This window comes from Pinus tabuliformis, chromosome 5_2 (genome assembly GCF_031772625.1).
Source record: "Pinus tabuliformis cultivar Carrire ecotype Pingquan chromosome 5_2, CPIR1, whole genome shotgun sequence".
NCBI classification, from domain to species: domain Eukaryota; kingdom Viridiplantae; phylum Streptophyta; class Pinopsida; order Pinales; family Pinaceae; genus Pinus; species Pinus tabuliformis.
The window spans coordinates 137,767,851-137,791,753 of NC_142306.1; the positions used below are offsets into that span (position 1 = coordinate 137,767,851).

A 23,903-nucleotide genomic window follows, 5' to 3' on the forward strand; every position below is an offset into this window, starting at 1 on the left:
TAATTATATTGAATTATCTCCATATGATTCCTATATATACTATAAACAAATGTTCCAATTAAAGTTGCTCCATATAATTTTTATAAAAGGTATAGTAAATAATCTTATTAAACTCCTTCATTCCTATAGATTAATAATATTAGTGAATCTATATATATGTTCTAATCTAATGTATAAAATTGATTTAATAAAAAACTTAATGTGTAAAATATAGATAATTTTTCAAATTTTTTTCATTTTTAGATTAAAAACAATTTAATTTATCATATTAATATCAAATTAAAATGTCAAAATATAAATGTAACCTTTATCTTCAAATTTATTCCTACAAACTAAATATCAAAATATAAATGTAACCCTTCTCTTCAAATTTATTCCACTCCATGTACAAACCAAAGTTACCCAGTCTTTCCATGGCCGAGTATTTCAATGATTCATTTTACAAGTATAATGATAATCAATAATGCCAAAGTATGAAACTCGCAGCTTTACCGATGTCTTCTCATGCCAGTGTGCCGAATATTTCATGATACCGAGTCTTAGCATTTTTTTTTGTAAGAAACAAGCAGCCAATTTACACAAATGATGCAGTTCCTAGAATTCATTTTAGTGTGATGCTGCCACATGTCACAGACTGCTAAAGTTTGTTCAGTGGAAATTACTTAGAGCATGATATATGGCTATGTAACTTAGCCTTCCTGGTTTCTGAGGGTTCGGATGGCTCGCTGTGATTGATATGTATTTATGTAAAGTTTCAAAAAGATAGCAAGCCAAAAGAGAAATGCCAAGGCATTTATACGAGAGTACTTCCACCGAAAAAGCTAAAAATGCACATGTAAATCTATACCATTGAAGATGTCCATTCTTCATTGTGAGTGATATGGATAGCATTTGAGTGACTTGGATGTTATTTGGATGATGGAGGGTAGAATTTTAAAATATTTTAAAGAGCTAATTCAATTATTTGATCCTATTTTATCGATAAACAAGAACGAATTTAATTGTTTGATTACATTTCATCGATAAACCAGAGCGAATTCAATTGTTTGACAACATTTCATTTCAATTCGTGTTATTGAAAAAGATACCACATTGCAACCACAACCATGTGTTGTTGATTCAGGTTGTATCAGTACATCCAAGGCCGTGAGCCAACTGATACTAAATGCATACCAATGTACAAATGGAATTGAATTGAAAAATATCGCAGAGCCAAGAGTTTTATAAAAAAGAAGAGATTGATGCATCTCCATATTTTTTTTGACATTTCCATTTCAATAACAAATGTAATGTCTTACAAAGTAGAAAACGAGGAGAACGGGCTCTAATTTATTCATGCACCTAGGAACCCACCCAAGAGAAAATTTCAATGGTGGAACCACAACAACTGCTTGCCATGGAGGAATAGAGCAGTACGTTCAATGTTATCACATGCATATCTAATAATGTTGATACATAATATACAAGTTACAGTGAAACTTGATATCACAGTTGAGATTTGACATAAATATATCAAAGCCATCAATAAATTTTTGTAATTTTTAAACACATCTCTTGTTGCCACTTTCTTGTGGTCCTGGGTGGCTTCACTGCTGTTGCAGCTATTTGACTTTCTGAGATCTTCAGAGCCTGCAGGTGAGATGTTGCTGTTGGTATCAGTATCGTTAATGCTGTCACATGAACCTGCTGCATTGCCTCTCTGCAACACATAATTTGTATTAATGCTCAGGTTGTTGCAAAAATTCAACCCTTCAAATGCAGGGAATACCGGACCATCAGGAGACTGACAGGGGGAGGAGTCTGAATTGTTGTGCTTGTTGTTAGAATCAAACTGCATCAACCCACCAAACAGTGATGGGCAGGCAGAGTCAAGCTGCAACAATTCCTCAGGGTTGACTGCAGTCATATTGAATATCCATATCAGCAGAGGCTCAAGCCCAAATTGATCCATCTGGTCCAACTGAAACATTTTTGAATCCATGAACAGACACTCTCCAAACCAATTACAGAAACTGTAATTCAAAACCCAATGCCCATACACAGTGAGAGGATCAGATCCTATCAAAAAATGGGGGTAGAAAAGGCCTATCACAAAATGGGGGTAGAAAGGCCTATCAGAACTGGATTGATTGCTCAGTGAAGAAGATCTGGAAGGACATTAATCATGGGACAGAGGAAAGGGCACAATGACTGGTGCGGGCAGCAGATCAGATCTGGAGATGAAGGACTTGACTTGGAAGTTGGAGGAGTAATCAGTGGAATCAGAAGATGATGAGATGATAAAGATATGGGAAAAGACATGCAGAGATGTACAGGTGTGCCATTGACAGCATAGAATTGCACGTGCTGTGAATTAACTAGAGATATCTTAGTACTTACCACAATACGAATAGTGATTGACACAGCATATATCTGTGGGCATACAGACCAGTTATTAGTTCTCGTGTGAGAGGTAAACATGTGCGTAAGCAAACCAAAAATACCATGCTACATACCATGTAATTCTTCATTCTCTGAAAGATTGCCCGACTTGTTAAAACAGCACTAATAATAACACTCAGCCCTGGCTCAGTAAGCACAATATCAGACGCACTTCTAGCTGCATCAGTTGCATCTGCCACTGATTTTCTGCATTGTCAATACTTTTTTTCAGTTAGAATTGAATATATTTTATAAAGCTAAGACATGCTATTAACGATTAAAAGCACGAATTCCAGAAAGATAAACCCAAACATAATGATGCAAATTCTTTAACGAAGCATTTTTCTGAAAGGTAACAGCAAATAACAGAGATCCCATGACACACTCAAACAACTGAAATTTCTAGATGCAGAGTACAACCTTCCAGCCCCTCTTATCTAAACCTAACAGAAAATGCTACAAAACCAAAATGCTAGATAGGAAAAAGGGAACAGCCAAATACATTTACAGACTTATTGCTACTCTTTGGATTTAACAACTAAGTGGATTTTGTGTGAGCAAGGGTGATCTGCTACAGATTTTGCTACTTGCAAGGCACACTAAGAATAAAGCCTTTTGTGTAGAAGGCTCTGCATCTAACTACACCTCTAATCTGCTGTTATAGTAATTGTGCACTGTATTTCAGCAAAAGGAAATTGGAATAACCTTCTATGTAAAGTTTAAACCATACTTATTGTTATCGTTCGACCTGAGCATATTCCCAGTCATAATTACGACTCATTGTGCCATCAATAGAACTGCAGATACATTATTAACTGCAACAACCAAAAAAATCCACACCATAAATTTAACAAAGGAGATCTCAACTGGAGAAAATCCTCTTGGAGCAGACAAAATTTCAGAAATATATTAGAATGATACAGAAGAAGTTCTGCCCACAGATGTTACTTTGTACTTCCTGTCGATCTCAGAAAATACAGTCTTTGGCTGTCTGGGTGGCTGCTACTCTGTCTCCATCTTCCTCCAATCCCTTCCTGTGCTTTAAAGATGGTGGCCATTAGGGCTAGGTGGTCAGGTGTCAACATGCCTTTTTAATATTTTCTTTTCCATTTTCTGACCCTTTTGTATTAGAGATCAGATAGTAGGTACCTTGTCAAAGAACCCCATTTCTTTTTTTGTTAAGGATCCAGAGCCATGAGTAATACATTTTGAGTTGTGTCAATTTTTAAATGATCTCACTATTCTTTTTTCCCTTGATCAAAATCGTCATTTCCAGTCAAGTAGGAAAGAAATCACACTCAGAATGTACTACTGCACTTACAAGGCAAAAAGGTATTGGGGTATTTAGATCTGCATATCTCCCTTATAAACTTCAGAACCAGGAAAAGCTAAACTCTTGAAAGCTCCAGAAAGGGTGTCTTTTCAGACTCTCTACAGTTCAGAACCAATAAAGGACTATTTCCATAAAGTGGATATATGTCAAAAAAAAGTGATTCAAAAACTGTTCAGGTTCCTGTATGCTATATTTACCAAAAACAAAACATACTAAGTATATGACTTACAAATACTTTTTGTAAGTATTTCAAAAACTGTTCAGGTTCCTGTATGCTATATTTACCAAAAACAAAACATACTAAGTATATGACTTACAAATACTTTTTGTAAGTATTTCATGTTTTATTGGGTATTACATTCAAGCTTAAAATTAAGCCCATATGAAAAAATTTCCCGCTAAGTGCTAATTACTTTACATGTGGCAAAAATTTCCCGGTTAGCATATGTGCTTTACATGTGGCAAACATTGTCCACATCTCCACATTGCATAGGGACACAATTATAATGGATCCACATCATTATACCTAGTCCACATCATAATAGTATCAGGTTATATAAGTATCAAGATAGAATCCCAATAGAAAACATCCATATCCTTGGTACCTAATCTCCTGATCATCCAATAGTGTGAAGCTTGATCCCCTAATACTTTGAGATCTAATCTCTCAACATCTCACTATTCAGTACTTTTCCATCCACATCACCTCTAACCATTGGTTGCCACCTAGCCTCCTTCTCTTGGGCACCTTAATCCACATCATGTATACATGCCATGTCAGCACCATGTAACCATGCTACATCATCGTAGAGATGACTTTGTGCCACATCATCATGCCATGACATTATTTCATTAGCATGCCAATTTAAAAATACATGTGATGTAACCTACCTACAGACTCTCTATAGTTCAGAACCAATAAAGGACTATTTCCATAAAGTGGATTGTCTGGAAAATGTTGTAGTACAGAGAAAGGTACAAATTGCACAAGCCGAAAATGAACTTAAAGAAGAAGAAGCACATACTGAAGTTCCAGAAATAGGAGAAATTCTATTGATGAACAGGGTATTGTTGAAGCCAAACAAGGAAGTGTGTGAACCAATTCAAAGAAAGAACTTGTTTAGAATAGCTTGGGAGTCAGAAGGTAAGTGTTGTAAATTAATCATTGATAATGGCAGCACTGATAATTTAGTTTCTGCAGAAATGGTGAACAAATTTGGAGCTGGGAGGAATGCCACATCCTACTCCGTACAAGGTTTCGTCACCAAGTGTTGGTAAATGAACAATGTCAGGTTGAGTTCTATATTGGAAGTTACAAAGATCAAGTGCTGTGTGACATAATGCCTATCGATGTTTGCCATGTTCTATTAGGCAGACCTTGGCAATATGACAGGAAAAACATTTATGATGGGAGACAGAACACTTAGACCCTTGAAAAGAATGATCAGAAGCATGAGTTACCCTTAAAGGATGAAGAAGCCAAGGAGTAATCTAATGTACTGTTAATGAGTGGGAAGCAAGTGATGCTTAGAGATAAAGAATTTGTGAAGCTGGGACAAGAAGATGATACAGAGATAGTAGTTATAGATCCAAAGGTAAATGATTCACTTTCAGAAAATCAGAATTTATTAATTGATTATGAGAATAAAATAGCTAATAAAATGTTTAGTGAATGGATGCCAATAGAAAGTGAAGACCAGCCGAGAGTTTCTATAGCAGAATTTGTCATGAAGGAAGAAATTCTGATAGATGAACAGCAAAATTATGTCAAGGGGGACATTGTCTTGAAAGGCAATGAGAGAGACTTGAATGGGAAGCTCAAGAATACTGCCGAAGGTTGTGAAGGGACATAATATTGTGAACAGTATGTAAGCAAAGGAAAACAGAAACAAATGATTCATGTAAAGGATTCCTCGTTGCAAGCAGTCTTAACAATTTTTTGTATGATCTTTATCTTTGTGACAGAGAAAGGACTCTATCAGGTTAAGGAAGAAATTGGTTCTTTTTGATAAATTTGTTTTATGTGCAGGAAATATGGAGCCTTATGATAATTTCATTCTAATTCTTGTTGAAAGAAGGCAATTTTTGAAAAATCCTGCCAGAAGAATTCAGGAATCCAAGTCCCATTTGACAGGAAACTAAAGCCTCAGTCAAATTCTTCAGGCATCCAAGTTCCATATGACAAGAAACGAAAGCCTAAGTCAACTAATCCACACAATATTACAAAAGAAATCAATAGAGAAGAATGTAAATACCCAATGACTTACAAATACTTTTTGTAAGTATTTCATCTTTTATCGGGTATTACATTCAAGCTTAAAATTAAGCCCATATGAAAAAATTTCCCGCTAAGTGCTATGTTAGCATATGTACTTTACATGTGGCAAACATTGTCCACATCTCCACATTGCATAGGGACACAATTATAATGGATCCACATCATTATACCTAGTCCACATCATAATAGTATCAGGTTATATAAGTATCAAGATAGAATCCCAATAGAAAACATCCATATCCTTGGTACCTAATCTCCTGATCATCCAATAGTGTGAAGCTTGATCCCCTAATACTTTGAGATCTAATCTCTCAACATCCCACTATTCAGTACTTTTCCATCCACGTCACCTCTAACCATTGGTTGCCACCTAGCCTCCTTCTCTTGGGCACCTTAATCCACATCATGTATACATGCCATGTCAGCACCATGTAACCATGCTACATCATCGTAGAGATGACTTTGTGCCACATAATCATGCCATGACATTATTTCATTAGCATGCCAATTTAAAAATACATGTGATGTAACCTGCCTACAGACTCTCTACAGTTCAGAACCAATAAAGGACTATTTCCAATAAGTGGATATATGTCAAAAAAAGTGATTCAAAAACTGTTCAGGTTCCTGTATGCTATATTTACCAAAAACAAAACAAACTTAAAGTCTATGACTTACAAACATTTTCCAACAGAAAGAAAAAGAAAACCAGCAGATGTCAAAGGCTTTGGTTCGAAAATTCAGTGTCCTAATATTGAGCTTGACGTTCGAATCCTCGGTCGAGAGGCCATGGTCAGAGTTCAGTGTCCTAAGCAGAACCATCCCGTTGCAAGAATGATGGTTGCATTTAAAGAGCTTGAACTTGAAGTTCATCATGCCAGTGTATCCACAGTGAAAGAGTTGATGATTCAAACGGTTATTCTGAATATGACAGGTATTGTATATACGCAAGAACAGCTAAATGCTGCATTATTAAGGAAAGTAGCAGATCCTGGCCTTAGATAGCATGCCATGACCAATCTTGACTGGTATTTATCTAGAAAGCTGAAGTTCCCTTAGAAGCTTTAGGAACTTCAAGATCAGATTACTTTACTTGCCCAGAAGGAATTGTGCACTGTAAAATAATCCAACTTAATTTACTTTGTAAATTTTTTGACAAGTAATGAAGAACTTTTATAGCAGTTACTTGTAAGCATGGCTGCCCTGTTCCATAAAAATGAAATTTGATGGAACCACAAAAAGCAATTAGTGAAAATGGTTCAATCTCAAAGGACTGCAAAGAAAAGGCTAAAAACAGCATATAGTATTGTCAAATGGAGACCTGCTGCCATTGTTAGTGAAGGATGGACTGTAAGTGAAGCTACTTCTCAAATTTAGGCCTGCAAAATAGTGTTTTTTAAAACTGAAATGGGTCTCCGTTCTTCACTGAAAGGGCTATGGCTGAAATTCATGGAGAAAAATTCAACGAATGTACGAAGAGGAATGTAAATTAGCAAATTCATCAAGCTGATCTACAAAGTAACTGTGAATTAATATATTGCAGCCTGAATGAGTTATTAGATTGCTACAATGTGGTCCAGGCTTGAATTGTAAGCCTCGGTGGGGCGAGATCTAGGGTGTAAGCTTGATTGAAACCCTTCTTGTAAAGTTTTGGGGTCGTGGGGAATGTTGGCCATGAATGTAAATTAGCAAATTCATCAAGCTGATCTACAAAAATCTAACTTATAAATCATTGCTGTCATAGGCAACACGTGGTTCTTATGGTCTGTAGTATATTACAAGTTCCATTCTACAAAAAATACTGCATGGATCTTGGTGCCACACACATACGCCTAGTGACTTGAAACCAGAGAACTCTTAAGAAATGAAATATAGTGACTTGAAACCAGAGAACTCTTAAGAAATGAAATACAGTACAGTTGATGAATCTTTCCTCTTTACAAAATAAAAATATATATGTATGGCATGGACTACTATTTTAGGAAAAAACTGTAATTTATTAATAACCCTTGTAAATTTGGCAAGCATGGTAAACCTGGGCTCTATCTTCCATAAATGTATTTTAGAAAACCTTGGCCAATTGGTGAACTTAATTTGTTAACAAAGGTAGAAAGATAACCGATTGGCAAAGAATGGCACACATTGTTAAAACTTACACCCAGAAAATAAAACTTACCCTGATGGATTAGCATAAATCTGAATCAAGAGAGATAGGTACAGACTTCAACTTATTTTTTGTCTGTACATATTTGCATCTATGAAACTTCAAAGCAAAATGATTTTTGTGAGCTTATGGGAAATTGGCTTATTCAGCAAGGGAAGAGATGGGATTCGCCATTCAATTATTTTATTCCGTGTCACTGAAGCGAAACGTACATTCGCAGACGATTTATACTAGTGCATCCTTCTGGTTTTTTGAAATTAAAGAAATTGGGAATCATACATAACCAGTTTTAATGTTATGTATCATAAGTTTTAATGCGCTTGCTAAATAGTATTCCTTTCAAATATTGTTCATTTACATAATATTCTCTGATATGCAGATTTATTTGCTAAATCCTTCTCTGCAAGCATGCTACTGATGTATATTTCGTCATGAACAGAATCAAGGAAGTGTAGGGTAAATCATAGAGTCAAAAGGCGCGACAATTTATTACATGCAGGCCAACAATTCCCTGATACATCCTTCAAATCTTACAATAATCCAGACCTTCATGCAGTAAAAAAGGAGTTATACCTTGGTTCCTTGTGTGAAGTTCGCACTGCATCAAAACCATGGCAGTTTTGGATGATCATGTTAAAGAATGGGAACTTTGATACAGAAGCAGCTTTATGTCCTGCAAACGGTAAAAAGAGAGGTCCTTTTAGAAAACCTAAAAAATTCCCCTGTTTCGGCAAAGGCTGCATGAACCAGCCTCTTGTGTATCATAATCCATCAAAGCTTCAATCAACAGGCAAATTGAAAGGAAAATTCTGTGGATCATATGATTTCGATGCTGATTTCAAATCAGGTAGACAAAAAAAATGTCTCTTATTATTCGGTGGTATGGGAGAAGAATCCTAAAACAGGGAGTTGGGTATTTCACCATACATTAAGAACTTCAAAGAAATATCCATGGTTGATGCTGTATCTGCGTGCTGATGCTACTCGTGGCTACTCTGGAGGATATCATTATGAAACTCGGGGGATGAAGGTGCGGTTGGAGAAACTGCAGCAGCAATGGCTGCCGCATCCATCGTTTTCTGAACATCCGACTTCTCTTATTCTCAAAGTCTTTTCAAACTGCAACTCAGGGAAATTAAAACATGGGCGACTAATAAGCATCTAATGACCGCCATTGCCATGAGCGAGAACCGCGTTTCAGTTTCCCGAACCGTTTGCTTCATGAACCGTTTTTTGATCAACGATCAACTTTTGTTCAATCGTCTAACACCATAAATCTACGGTGAATAATAGGACAGGGCGACGGCTGGGGCAATTCGTTTCAAAGGGGAACGCCTTACGGCGTAAGAACGCCTTACGGCGTAATAAATTTATAACAATTATATAAAAAATATAAAATGAGTAAGAAACAAATCACATAAATAAATACAAATATTATTTGAAGTGGTAAAACTTTGGAAATGATAAAGCCAAATTTACAGAGATAATTAATTATATTTTTAATTATTGTTGTCACTTTTGACATTATTTTGTTAGAAAGTTATGTATAAAAAATTAAATAATTTTCCTATATAATTTTTTTATCCAAATTTTAACTATCTATAAAAAGATAAAATTATCTCTCTATAAAAATATTTGATCCAAATTCTTTAATCCAATGCACAATATGCATATTTACATTTATTTTTACAAAACATTAATTCCAAATAAATGGTCATTTTCTTATAAATATGTTAAATAATCCTTATCAACGAGTTTATTTATCTTATTTTCAACTTGACATGTAAACAAAACATACAAATAATAATTTTATAATAATTTATTATATTAATTGACAAATTTGTTTGATTCATATCTTTTATTATTATATATCTATTTTTAATTATCTATTTCTATTTTTAAAAAATTACATTATTTGTAGAATATAAATTAGATAAAATTTATAGAATTTAATTTTCATTTTAAATTCAAACTTTACATAAAGGATTTGAGAATAAAAAATAATTTTTAGGAAAAATGTTTTTTTTGGCACATATTTAAATTCCCCAATCCCAATACGAACATCAATTTATTTGCAAATCCATTCTAAATCAATTAACATTCCTTTCTTCATACATAAAAACTATATGCACGTTAAAACCAAAGTTAAGTGGTTAGTGATGAGACATTGGAACATGCGAAAGGTTTATTAGCCATCGTTATTGGTTTTTTGATATCTAAAAGCTATACACAAGTTAAAAACAAAGTTATGTACTTAGTGATGAGATATTGGATCACAGTTTAGTATAAAGTATAACGAATATATTTATAACTACAACTTTTTGGCACATAGGTCATGGATCCTGATACATTCAAGATCTTGTTCTCGTGTCAGCATGAAAATGCTATTAAAATTACAGAGGACTTAGAGATCATCATAGCTACAGACACCTGCCACAATAAGAGGGCTTCAACCCAGGCATGGATAACCTCTGAAGTTCTCTAAAGCGTTCTATGTTGAAATTGCTCTTCTTCATCGGTCTTCTCTGCCCAGCACCGAAGCGAATGTTGAAGAAGCTCTTGAATGAAAGATTTGTGAATGTGTTCAGGAAAAACATATATGCAACCATGAAGTAAATTGAGGTAAGAAAGAAGGATATGGGCTCCATCACGTCCCATGATAGTTCCCGGAATGTCAATGTCATTAAACCCGCTATCTGAAGGCCAAAAAAAACCCCAACCCCAAACGTAATTCAGTCATGGCATGACTTTCCGCTTTCTGATAAATATCTACTTTCTCTTTCTCCGGTCTCTCCAGCACTTCCTCCAGTGTCTCCAGATCTTCCTTGCAAGGATCACTCTTTGCGGCAGGGGCGTAGGCATGAATATCTTTTAAAGAGCTCTGGTTATATGAAAACACGCCAAAATAAGCAAAAACCCTAAAATTAGCGAATCTGGAGCCCCGAAAATCGTAAATAAGGGGTGAATTAGATAAACCCTGTAAGGACGAAGATAGACAACGTTGTTTATACGAGAACATGCCCTGATTCGTCAAGTAGCTTCGCTATTCCTTTTACTTCTTCCTCCGAAGACCCCTCCATCGATTCCATGCAAAATCGCGGCAACTCCTCATACGAATTCTAGTTGTCCTGAATCTGATGTAGTCTTTCTTGGGTAGCCTCCAACCGGACGAACTCAGCAATCTCCTACCGGACGGGCTAATAGCATTTATCCATTTCTATCGGTGGTGGTTTTGGGCATAAAAATGTAAAAATGTGAGGCCATATGCTGCAGATATGTTAGCCCATGTCAACCCAGATGAAAAGAGTGACTAAATTTGGAGGTGAACTGATTGGTAAAGAAAGCTTACTGGCTTAATTAATAGATGAATATTATCTTCACTTTATTAATCAACACTAGTAAATGTAACCAAATGTAAAACTATCTCAAATCAAAACCTATTTATTAGAAAAATGTTTATTTAACTACATTGACGAGGAATATTAAATCAATATCTAGTTATTAGCAAAAAGTTTATTTACCTAGGCATTGACTAGGAATATTAAATCAATATCCATTTATTAGCAAGAAATTTATTGAGCTTGGCATTGACCAACAAAGACGTGCATTTTTCAAGTAGCTCTTTAAGATAGGTTATTTGTTCAAATCACCCTTCCCTAGTCCCACTTACCAAATTTAAAAATATATATATTAATTAATAAAAATAATTATTATTTTTAAACTTTATTTATAATATATTTCTAAGAATTATTTAATTTATAAAAAAGTCTTCATTAATTTGAGATTATTATAATGGTACTTACATTATAATTATTGGATTATTATAATGGTACTTACATTATAATTATTGAATTGTTAAAAATTTATTTTATATATTTATATATATATATATATATATATTATTTTCTAAATTATAGTTATTTAATTACTTATACTTTGTGCTTTAACTAGGAACTTCTTTCAATACTCACTTTTAAAGTTGCATGCTTTATTATATGACTATATTCAAATACTTGTTTCTAACCCCACCACGTTATCATCATAATACATATGATTTCTACCTTTCTTCCAGCCTTTTTTAGAACTATGTTTTATTAATGTAGCATGTTTATAATTCAGTTCTTCCTTCATCCCACATATTACAATGCTATGATCCCTTAATCCAATCTTTTGGAGACACAAACACATATATGCCATGACACCACATTATATATGCTAAAAATTCTTGCAGAAGAAAACTTTTTCAATTGCTTATACTATCTTAACCTTATTTTATTCTCTAATTTTTTATTATACAAAAACATATGTTTAAGTATAATTTTTTTTTATTTTATCATTAATAATTTTTAGAGTGAGCTCTTTCTCTATTGTTTCTATATTTTTCCAATACATCGCATTTTTGTGCTAACCACATTTAAGATGCTAGAAGTTCTGACTAGAGTTTAGGACAAAAATAAGAATTATGAGATTATATATTGTCTTTTTCTAAATTAAGTACATAGTCAAAGCCATGGTTTTAGTTAGGAAATGAATCACTCCTCTTATGATGATAGGGCTTTATGAGCTTTAATAGTGATATTGTAAGTTACAAAATATTTTAGAATATTCTCATAATTCTCTACTATTTGATGCCACTTCCTTAAATTTTACCAGCCATATAAAATATGGAGAATGTAGAGCCTATATAATAGGCATTTATCCTTATCCTAAAGCCACACATTAATTTGTGTATAATTATTCCCAGTAGATAATGAGTTATTTAGACTTTTTTCATCCTTTTCCTTCGTTAATCTTGCGATGGAAATTAATTATATATGTGTGAGATAATTAGTCTAGCCTATTATTTTCATACAAGAAATTTATATAAGTGATATTTTTGGATTTGATTTTCATAATTATTGTTTTATCAATATTAATTCTAGTACCCATACTATAGAAAAATCCATAAAAATGTTTAGTTTCCCCCAAAACCATAGGTATCATCGACACACTCGATGTCACGTAAAGAAGAAAGAAGAAGGATGTGCACTCTTATAGAGAGACGTGATACAACATCCTATTTGTTCAAACAACATGTGACATGTCATTCCAAACTTTAGATTTGGTAGGTGATAAAGAACAACCTTGATTAAATTTTATAGTACAATTAATTTATTCAAATAATCCTTAGATTTGCTAAATATGGTAATATCATTTTGATATACCCTTAGTGTAATTTTTTCAACTTGAAGGATAATTTCAGATTTTTTAGTCCATAAGTTAGTTTTACACAATAGACCAAAAATTCTTATAAAATCGGCTACATAACACAATTTGGGTTTTATTATCATTTTACTCCTTGGAAGTGACCATAAATGTAATATTCCTATTATAATTAACCCTGCGTAAAAGTAATTTCAAGTTACGAATCAGTTGTTAACTAATTCTTTGTAGTTGTGAACTGAATGACGGAATTTCGTGGTAACAACGACACAACCACAAGCAAATCCCTCCAACAACCGCATACTCACGTGGAGGTTGATCGAACCTGTCCGTTCCCTGCAACTCAAAAGTGTTGCCGTTGTACACCATATTCTGAAAGATAACGTTGAAAGCCATGAAGAAAACTAGTCTAGTAACCAGATTTGGGTTCACGTATGTTCCTTGCACTTAGCCCACAATATGGTCCGAGGCAGATTCGGAGCCAGGAATTTTGGTTATGATATCATTCATAACTATGACGGTTCCAAACTTGCTCGGGCTTGAAGAAGAGACATTTAATCCTGCAACTATAAAGGAACTGAGTTTATTGTTTCATGCTAGCTGGCGCACGAGTATAAATTATGAGAGAATTCGCTTTGCCTACTGTGTGCAACGTAGAACCTAAAACTATTGCAAGGCACGGCATTTTTACACCATCAGATAAGTAACTGCATTCCTTATAGAGAAGAATAAATTGTTTTTGGATTGTTGGAAAATATTATGTTAATGCATGGAATAAAAGATTAAATATTTTACATGTTTCTTTGGTGAAGAAAACATGTTAATGCATGCAGTAAAAGATTAAATATTTTATATGTTTTCTTGGTGAAGAAAACATGTTAATGCATGCAGTAAAAGATCAAATATTTTAAATATTTTCTTGGTGAAGAAAACATGTTAATGCATGCAGTAAAATATTAGATATTTTATATGTTTTATTGGTGATGAAAAACATGTTAATGCATGCAATAAATGTTGATTATTTTATATATTTTCTTGGTAAAGAAAATATGTTAGTGCATGCAGTGAAAGATTGAATATTTAATATGTTTTCTTGGTAAAGAAAATATGTTAAAGATTGATTATTTTATATGTTTTCTTGGTGAAGAAAATAGTTAGTTCCTCTTAGAAAGACTACATGTGAGTCTTGTGTGTGAAATGCTTGTCTCTCGTCATTTTCTTGGATTAAAAGCCTTGCTAAATATAGCTAAAATATCTTCTTGATAGAAGAAGATGAGGCATATAAACTAGTGTGAAAAGTGGCCAAGTATTCTTTGAATTAAAATATGTATTTTTATTTAATAAAGGTTTCCTAAAAAGGGCTATATGCTATTGCATTGTGATACTAGCTAATCTCTAAGTTACTTTTGAAATGATTATGCATTACATGCATGATAGAAATAGCTAATGATGTGTTTCTAGGCACATAGATATTCATTTCTATAGTTTCTTTTCAGAAGAAGAATAAAATAATTCATGTATGAAGATGAAGGCTTTTATGAGAGTTTTCTTGAACATATCTCGTCGCAAAAGGCTGGTGGAGAAACAGCTCTGAACCCTAGCGATGGTGGAACCCTACGTTTCCTGATGACAGTTATGTAGCTCTGACTCAGCACGTACACAGCAAACAGGGTTACACTGTCACCTTCGTAGGTCTAACCGCGTCCCTGTAGATCCACATTTCATTTTCAATTGTTTTTGCCCTCTACAAGTCGAGCTGGTCGGCGGTCTGTTTGTCTTTTTCTTGATCGCCCGCGGTTTTCAGCCTTCATCCCTTACCTTGACTATCATCCCCATTCTCCCCTGGCATCGAGGCATTTTGGCATTCGGCGAATATGGTGGAGGAGGACCTCGTGGACTACGAGGAGGACCCCATGCCGGGTCAAGAGATTTGGGTGCACTATTCCACATCAGTTGAGGGCCCTGGGCAGCACACTCTGGGTAAACCGACAGCTGCAAAATAGGTGAAGAAACACACGCCCCTCCCTGGGAACCGCCAGCATCCTGCGGTTAATGTCGTAGACCTTCCAGGCTTGGAATGCCGCCCCCTCTCCGCTGCCACACTGCATCTTCTTGGCTCCTCCATTCAGGCCTCCCCCTCATTTGACGGCCCCCTCCCTCATCCCCCGCAACTCCCCCCTCCTCCACCCCCGCTGCCCTCTTTGCCCATGTTTCCCCCCTCCTTTTCCACTACACAAGCGGGACCGTCTAACCCCCCGAGACCTGAACAACCACACGAACAACCGGGCTCTTGCAGCCTTAATCCTTGCTCACCGATTCGTTCTGGTTGCTTTAGCACTCCTATCCCTAACCCGCGACCCTCGCTCTCGGTGCAACACAGCTCTTCTGAACCTTGTAGGAGCCTTTTGAAATATTACCCCACAGGTCAGCATTTGGAACTCCTGAGAAAAGGTGGTTGCCTCAGAGCAGTGGACTCGGATATTAACCTAACTTTTGGCGAGGACGTGCAAAGGGAAGATGCAATGGACACCACGAGGAAAGTCATGGTAGGCCATGTCAGAGGCAGGAACTACACGGTGGAGAGATTGAGGCTCTGGACAGTGGAGATTTGGGGATCCTTGCTGAAAGAACTACCCGTTATTCGTGTCCTGGCCAAGGGATGGTTTGCCCTCCGCTTTCATAGGGAGGAGTACACGGATTGGATATTGTCACGATATTGGCACATTGAGCTCGCTCCTATTCTATTGAAACGATGGGATCCTTTGTTCAACCTTGAACATGAACATCTTGGCGCCAGACCCATTTGGGTTAGACTTCTTGGTCTTCCCATGCAATTTTGGACTTCCCAAGTTTTCAAGCGTATCGGAGACACCCTGGGGACATACCTGGAACATGATAATTCCTTCGAGAAAATTGGAATCATGACTATGGCAAGAATTCTGGTTTATCTGGACACCAGGGCTAGACTGGAAGAGAAAATTACTCTCCACAGGAGACATTTCTCTCGCAAACAACTGCTAGACTATGAAGGAGTCCGATTCCGCTATAGGAGGTGAGACAAGGTGGGCCACCTATATAAGGATTGTCCCCTGAATGCATCAATGAACACCGAAACCTCAAAGGGGACGAAGCTTCAATCATCTATAGAACAGAAAAAGGGTGAACAAGAACAAGAGTGGCCTCCGATGGAGACTGTTGTGGATGCCACAAAGAAGAAAGGGAGCTGGCGTAATGATCCTTCATCTCCCCCAAGGACTCGTTCCAAAGCAGCAGCAGATGGCACTTCGCAGTCGGGTAATCAGACATACCCCTTTCCTGATGTTTTATTTACGGATGTTATGTTTAATGTTTTGCATTCATCGCTACCTACCCATACTTCAGCATTTTGCGCTATTCCCTCCATCCTCTGCCCTTTATCTGTGCCCCCACCCACTTTTTCCACCACCCCGACTTCTCACAGGGATTTTTCCACCCCCCCCTCTCACACTCCCTCTCCCCCCGAGCCTGACCCCCACCCCTACAATCTCCGCTCTCGTTCCCGACCCACTCCCCCACGTCTGGGTTTGGGACTTTCCCCTGGAAGGACCAAACTTCATAAACTGGTCAGAGGGCGCCCTTCTAAGTTAAAATCTGCCATTAAGCTAGCAGTGGCGGATGTGGCAAGGGGCCGATAGCATACCATTGAGAGGGCGCTTAGAGCATTGGAGCCCACTGCCTGAGGTCTCCCATGATTTGGCTCTCCTACAATTGCCATGGACTAGCCAACCCCAAGAAGAGATTGGCTCTAAAACGTTTGTTAAAGGATACATTTTGTGACATGCTCTTCCTACAAGAAACACTTGGTACTGCTGAAGACTCTATCCGAACCCTGCACTCTATTCTTCCGGGTTGGACATTTTAGGGCTTGGATGCCATTGGCAGGTCTGGCGGTCTCGCAATTGGCATCAACCCTCGAACTGTCAAGCATATATCCACCTAGGACAGCATGGGATTCACAGGCATGGATATCTTTGTCGGGGAGTTGGGTTTACAGTTAAAAGTTATCAACATCTATGCACCTAATCAGAACATAATGGAATTCTGGCACAATTTGCTGGAACATGGTCTTATCACGAATTCCACCATCATAGGAGGGTACCTTAATTTCTCATTGGGTATGGAAGAATCCTAGGGACATCATGCTCAAATTGACCCAGTTTCTGACCAGATGAGCACTCTACTCGACTCCTGCAATTTAATAGATGTCCCCATGAATAAGAAATTGCCCACTTGGCATAATAGAAGGATTGGGGAGGCTGCCTTGGGACGTCATTTGGATCGATACTTGATTCACTAAGACCTCATCCAGAACCTCCCCCTTTATCGACAATGGCTGGGTACAGAGGGATCCTCTGATCATCTTCCCATTTTTCTACAAGTTACTTGACCATCAAAGAAGCCGCACTCCCCTTTCAAATTTTTTGTTGGACATCTTAATGAGCCAGAATACATCAATATGGTGACTTAATTCTGGCGAGCATAGCCCCATCTGAGGGAGCAGAGGTTAGCTGCGGATTTCGTTTCTCGGCTCAATAAACTCAGGTCAATGATAGAGGAGTGGTCTAAAAGAAAAAAGCAGAGAGATGACCAGATCCTTGCTGATATAGAAATACAGATTGCACAGGCAACGGATGAACAAGGGCTAGGTTTCCTTATGGAGGAGACTAAAAAGAATCTAGTCATGCTTGAGAACCAAAAAAACAAGATCCTACTGGAAAAAGAAGAACAATGGAGATTGAAAAGTAGAGCCACCTGGCTCCAAGCGGGCGATGGCAATACCAAATTCTTCCACAACTATGCAAATGGAAGAAAGGCTACTAATATTATTTGGCAGTTGCCCTGTGAGACTAAGGGTTGGGCCTCTACTCACCCACAACTCGCCAGATTGGGGATTACACATTTCAAGAGGAAATTCATTGCACCAGCAGCCATCAACCTCCCCGATATCATCAATATTGATGCCCACTTTCTGCGGTTTGTGGATCCGGAGGAAGCAGAGGACTTAAATCATCCGGTCACTATGGAAGAATTGGAAGGTACTCTCAAGTGGTTCAAGAAAGATAAGAGTCCTGGTCCGGATGGCTGGCCAGTGGAGTTCTATCTGGCTTTTCTTGAGCTTCTGGGAGGGGATCTTCTTGCTGTTATAGAAGAAAGAAGAATTTCGGGTCACATACACCCCCTCATCAACTTCACCTACTTGGCCTTGATTCCAAAGACTGATTCGCCTTCCTCCTATAACGACTTCAGGCCTATATCCCTCTGCAACTGTCTGTACAAAATCATTTCTAAAATTACTGCCAACCGCATCAAGCCTATATTATCCAACCACATTTCCGAGGAATAATTTGCCTTCCTACACCATAGACATATTCAGGATGCCATTGGAACAGCCCAGGAAGCTCTACACTCCATCAAGCTTAAGAAACTCAAGGGACTCATGCTCAAAATTGATCTGAAAAAGGTTTTTGACATGGTGAACTGGCTATACTTAAAGATGATTCTTACTCATTTGGGCTTTCCCCCTACACTCATCAGCGGGATCATGGGATGCATCTCCACTGTCTCTTTTGCCATTCTTATTAATGGCTCAGCTTCGCCCTCCTTCACCATTGATAGAGGGATTAGGTAGGGATGCCCCTTATCCCCCCTACTATTCCTAATCATCATGGAAGGTCTGAGCAGATTCATTGCCACTGAAAAAAGGAGGGGAGGACTTCAAGGCCTAAAAATCATGGATCAATTCTATCTAACACATCTACTTTTTGTAGATGATATATTAATCTTCTTGAATGGCAGCGTCAGGGACTCCACCACCTTGAATGAGATACTGAACCTGTTCTGTAGAGCCATCAGAATGGAAATCAACAGGGAAAAATCAACCATCTCTCTATCTGAATGCACCTTACAAGAATCTCAGTTGGCCACTCAATTTTTTCCCTACCTAGCCACTGATTTGATGGGGGGATTAAAATATTTGGGATTCAGATTAAAACCAGATGGTTACAAGATCGCAAACTAGACCTGGCTCATCACAAAAGTGGAAAAGAGAATTAGTTGTTGGTGTCATAAGCTCCTATCTAGGACAGGCAGGCTGGTCCTTATCAAATCAGTCCTTGAGGCCACCCCGGTCTACTGGATGTCACTTGCTTGGATTCCTAGAGGAATCCTTCACAGAATACAACAAATCTGTTGCAGTTTCTTATGGAATGGAAATAAGGAGGGTAGACCTTTTGCTTGGGTCAAATGGACTAGAATTGCTACCCCAAAGCAGTGGGGAGGTTGGGGACTTAAAATCCTCCCGGCTTTTGCTCATGCCTTGGCCGCCAAACATGGTTGGATCCTCCTTAAACAAAATAGCCTATGGACATAGGTTATCCTTCATAAATACATCTAGCCAGTGACCATCATAGATTGGATCAGAATCCCAACCTGGAACAAAAAGGACATTTCGGTAACATGGAAGGCCATCCTGAATTCTATCTCTATCATCAAGGAGGGTTTATTATGGAATATTGGAAATGGGGCATCTGTCCGAATTCACATTGATCCATGGATTGGTAGTGGAAACTCCCATATACTTCCTGATGGACTGATTTAACACCTAAACAACAGAGGTATCAAGTATTTGGGTCAGATTAGGGATAAAAAAAACACTACTTTCCATACTCAGGCCTGGTTGACTGAGCCTCACTGGCACCTACCTAACGACTGGCGCAGAATCTGGCAAAGCTACCTAAGGGCTCTTATAGAATCACATGTAAGATTGCGCATTGCTGAAGAAGATGAACTAATCTGGGCGCACTCTAAAGCAGGGCAATATACTCCGAAACAGGGTTATAACATAATCATTGCTGACAAGAAACCTGAGAATATTAGAAGCTGGTGGAATAATCTATGGAAGCTTCAAGCTCCTCCACGCACCAGACTGCTGATGTGGAACATCCTGGAGGATAAGATCCCCATGGGCTCCTACCTGAAAAGAAGGGCTTTTATGGGGCCGACCCGATGTGTTCTCTGTCTACAGGACAAAGAATCGACCCATCACCTGTTCCTCTCCTGCCCAACCACCAGGAGCATATGGACACAAGTACTTCAATCACTGCATATGTCTAGAACCTGGCAGGGGGTCGACATTACCATGGCTTGGGAGTCCTGGTGGTCCACATCAGCCATACCAAAAACGAGAAATCTGCCTCTCCTGGTCTCTTGGTGTATCTGGATCAAAAGAAATAAAAAAAATTTGAAGATACCGTGGTCAACTGGAACCTCCTCCCATTACAGATTTGTGCTGCATTCGAAGAGCTTCTAAATGTGGACAGTCAAAAGCAGCATAGAACTATTCAATAGGAACAGATCAACAAAGACATCCCATGGGCCTATTATGAAGGAGCAGCCCAAATTCACCGTTGTGCGGGTGGAATATGTCTCTATCTATCTGACTCACACTTCTACCAGATCTGTTTGGGTCTGGGACCCAACACCAACAACTATGATGAATTAATTATTCTCCGCCACCTGTTATACTTTGCTATCCTGAAACACTGCCGAAGCATTCAAATTTTTGGTGACTCAAAGATAGTGTCTGATTGGTTTAACAATTCAACTGTTTGCAATGCTTACTCTCTGAGAACTATTTTGGAAGAAATTTCTTTTTTCAAAACATTCTTTGATCAGATTTATGTTTCTCACATCTACAGGGAAAGAAGTGAAATCGCTGACAGGCTTTCAAAAGAAGCGACGCGTCGTCCTCTAGGGGAATGGATGATTACAGTTACACCAGCAGGGGTCTATCATTATTTCCACAGACCATACATGGATGAGGAACCACCAAGAGGCAACAGCCTGTAATTTTTCCAGCATTTTGATTATGAACTATATGAACTACTCTGTACATAATATATGTCTTTATTAGCACTACCCCTGCATGGGTATTTATTTTGGAACTATATAGCAGACATAGGTAATAGAACTGATCACCACCTGGGTCTACTTGTTTTTATTTTTGTTTATTTGACTGTGGACATCATTGCCACGTTTACAGCATATGCCTTCGGGCATCAACAACATGTAATTTCTCATTATGAAATTATGAATTATCTTTCTCCGGAAAAGAGAGTTTTCTTGGAAACAAAAATAGAGGTTCCTTCCTCAAAAGACATATGAATAGTGTTCATATCATATCAAGAATCCATACTTGTTTCATGAAAAGACTATGTGCATTGAAGTAATAGTAATCGTGTTAGGAAGAAACACATGTTCCATGCACATAAGGGTAGCTATTGTGATTTTGGAAATATGATTTTATGTGTACATAGAGAAAGTGATCATGTTAACTTTCTTGAAAAATATAATCTCTTGAAAAGATTGTCTTGTTAGATGAGTTGTGTTGAATTCTTGATTTTGATGCATAAAGGGTAAGTTAACCTTGTTTTGTATCTTGATTTTTATGCATAAAGTTGGATATCTTTAATAATTTCTTGGAAGGGAAGCTTGAGAAACCTTCATATAGGAAGATAGAGAAATGAGGTTATAATGACTTCCTTTAAGAAAGAAGTATGTGGTTTGTTGTATGAAATGATGGTAGTATTCTAGTGAAGGGAATATGTATTGCATACATTAAAGAAGGGCTAATATGATATGCTATGGTATGCACAAAGAATAGTCATTGTGATATGGAGTTATGTTCTTTGTATGTTAGAGAGACTATGTTGAGTTCTCGAAAAATAACTATGTGAAAAGAACATATGTGCTTAAGCATAGAAATAGTAGTTTATTACATGTATGAAGATATAACGATTGTGTTATACATGTTAGTAGAACTAATGGGTTGGAACTCTTAAGAAAATTATGCATTAGTGTAAATAAACATTGAGGAGGTAAAACAATATTTACTTGAGTATATGTACTAGTTATATAGTATGTCATGCTTGCTCATGCATATGAGTAGAAGTTAAAAGATCTCTTTTAGAGGTTGCTTATTGATTGATTAATATGGTATCTAATCTTGTTGCCAAGCTTGTTGACATCTACATTCATAGGAAACAATGGCGGATGGTGCCAAAGGAAAGTGATGTTTAACCTTGTGGCAGGAAAAGGATTAATGGTCCATGCAGATGAGTTTGAGTTGCAAGGTTGTACATTGCTAGAACAATCATGCCACAAGGAATGTTGCATTGTGGCGGTATGTAAGTAAACGATTACATGGAAACTATATTAGCTTTTAGCTAGTTATGTGACAACTTAATGATAATTCAATGTAATAATTTTATAACAATGTATAAGGGATGGAATCCCTTATAAGCCATTGAGTGAGGGGTGAAATCTCTCACGAGCGTTTAATAATAAGATTAAACGTTTGCTGGTTTTCACCCTACGGGGTTTCTATGGTATAATGGTGCTCAATGGTGTGATTGCCTTTTGTGTTAGTTTGATTATGATGAATCCTTGATGTTGATGGTTCGTTATTTGACGGCATAACCATAATGTCCAAGTATGAGATTAATTAATATGGTGAAGGAAATCATGAAATGGATGCAAGGATTCATGAGACAGTTTATGTTATTACATTACCACAGTGGTGGTTCATGGTTATGCAACTTACTGTCTTTTATTGCAATTTACTTGATGTACTAATGAACATTATATCTAATGGTTAATGATGAATTGTGGAGTTGTGAATTTGATAATTATTTGTGGGTAATTTGTATAAAAAAGTTCTAACTCCCTGCTTTTACATGCGAGGTTACCGGGATATGTGACAAGTGGTATCAGAGCTAAAGGTTGCAGCACTGGCGCCTTTGGGAATTGGTAAGCAGAAAAGAAATTAAGGTACACCACCAGTGGGCATTAACTCAGCTATGAGTTTAACCATTCACATATTGATATATGTAGTACACTACTTTTGACATGATAAGTGTGATTCATGTTTAAACTGCTTTGAGTAGTAAGTAATAAGTTGCTGCAAAATTATGTTCATGACATTGGATTCTTGATGAGGATAAAAGACAATGAAACTTTTGTCGCACTTAAGAACAATATTGAACAGTCATTGAGGAAAGTGACAATCAACTACCAACTTTTGATTTGCAAATATGGCAATAAAACTGATGCACTTATAAAACAAGATTGAAGTTACAATGAATGAAACTTAATGAGCCAATGCATGAATATAAATTATGTGGAACATCCTTGAATAGGATGACAAATTGTTTTAAAAGGACATTAGTAGAACCCCTTTAGATATTGAAAATATACAATGAGTCAAGTAGCAAGACTTGATTGTCATAAATAATGTTTGATTAAGTTTTGTCATGGTTCCATTAAGATGATTGGTAGTTGTGATTGGTTAGTGTTGTGTGACTAACTAATAGCAGTAATGTGTGTGAATTGAATTTGATTTAAGCTTATCACAATTCACAAACAAGTGATTGTGGCAGTTACTTCCTGTATTGGTCTGTTAATGGCAA

The 23,903-nt window shown here is 37.1% G+C and overlaps 1 protein-coding gene across 4 annotated transcripts; it reads right to left on the bottom strand.

The window, feature by feature from the left end:
• Nucleotides 1–1,236: 1,236 nt before the first annotated feature.
• On the bottom strand, nucleotides 1,237–9,539 carry LOC149157893 (plasma membrane ATPase 2-like). Of its 4 annotated transcripts, none has more exons than XM_089436046.1 (5): nucleotides 9,124–9,539; nucleotides 8,770–8,869; nucleotides 2,496–2,628; nucleotides 2,380–2,412; nucleotides 1,237–1,699 (listed from the first exon to the last, which is right to left on the bottom strand). In XM_089436046.1, exons 2-5 carry the CDS (start codon nucleotides 8,826–8,828, stop codon nucleotides 1,367–1,369), a joined length of 558 nt encoding a protein of 185 aa, XP_089292172.1. In that variant the 5' UTR covers nucleotides 8,829–8,869; nucleotides 9,124–9,539; the 3' UTR covers nucleotides 1,237–1,366. The 4 variants fall into 4 exon arrangements, with proteins under 4 accessions (XP_089292172.1, XP_089292170.1, XP_089292171.1 ...); XM_089436044.1 differs by having other exon boundaries at nucleotides 1,237–1,960; nucleotides 9,124–9,537; XM_089436047.1 differs by having other exon boundaries at nucleotides 1,692–1,896; nucleotides 9,124–9,532.
• Between the last annotated feature and the right edge of the window lie 14,364 nt (nucleotides 9,540–23,903).

Coding starts and splice junctions, on each gene's coding strand:
- LOC149157893 (XM_089436044.1), bottom strand. CDS start 8,828: ATGATCATCCAAAACTGCCATGGTTTTGATGCAGTGCGAACTTCACAC. Junction 2,413..2,495: donor AGAGAATGAAGAATTACATG/GTATGTAGCATG, acceptor GTATGCCCACAG/ATATATGCTGTGTCAATCAC. Junction 1,961..2,379: donor CAATCACTATTCGTATTGTG/GTAAGTACTAAG, acceptor AAAATGTTTCAG/TTGGACCAGATGGATCAATT.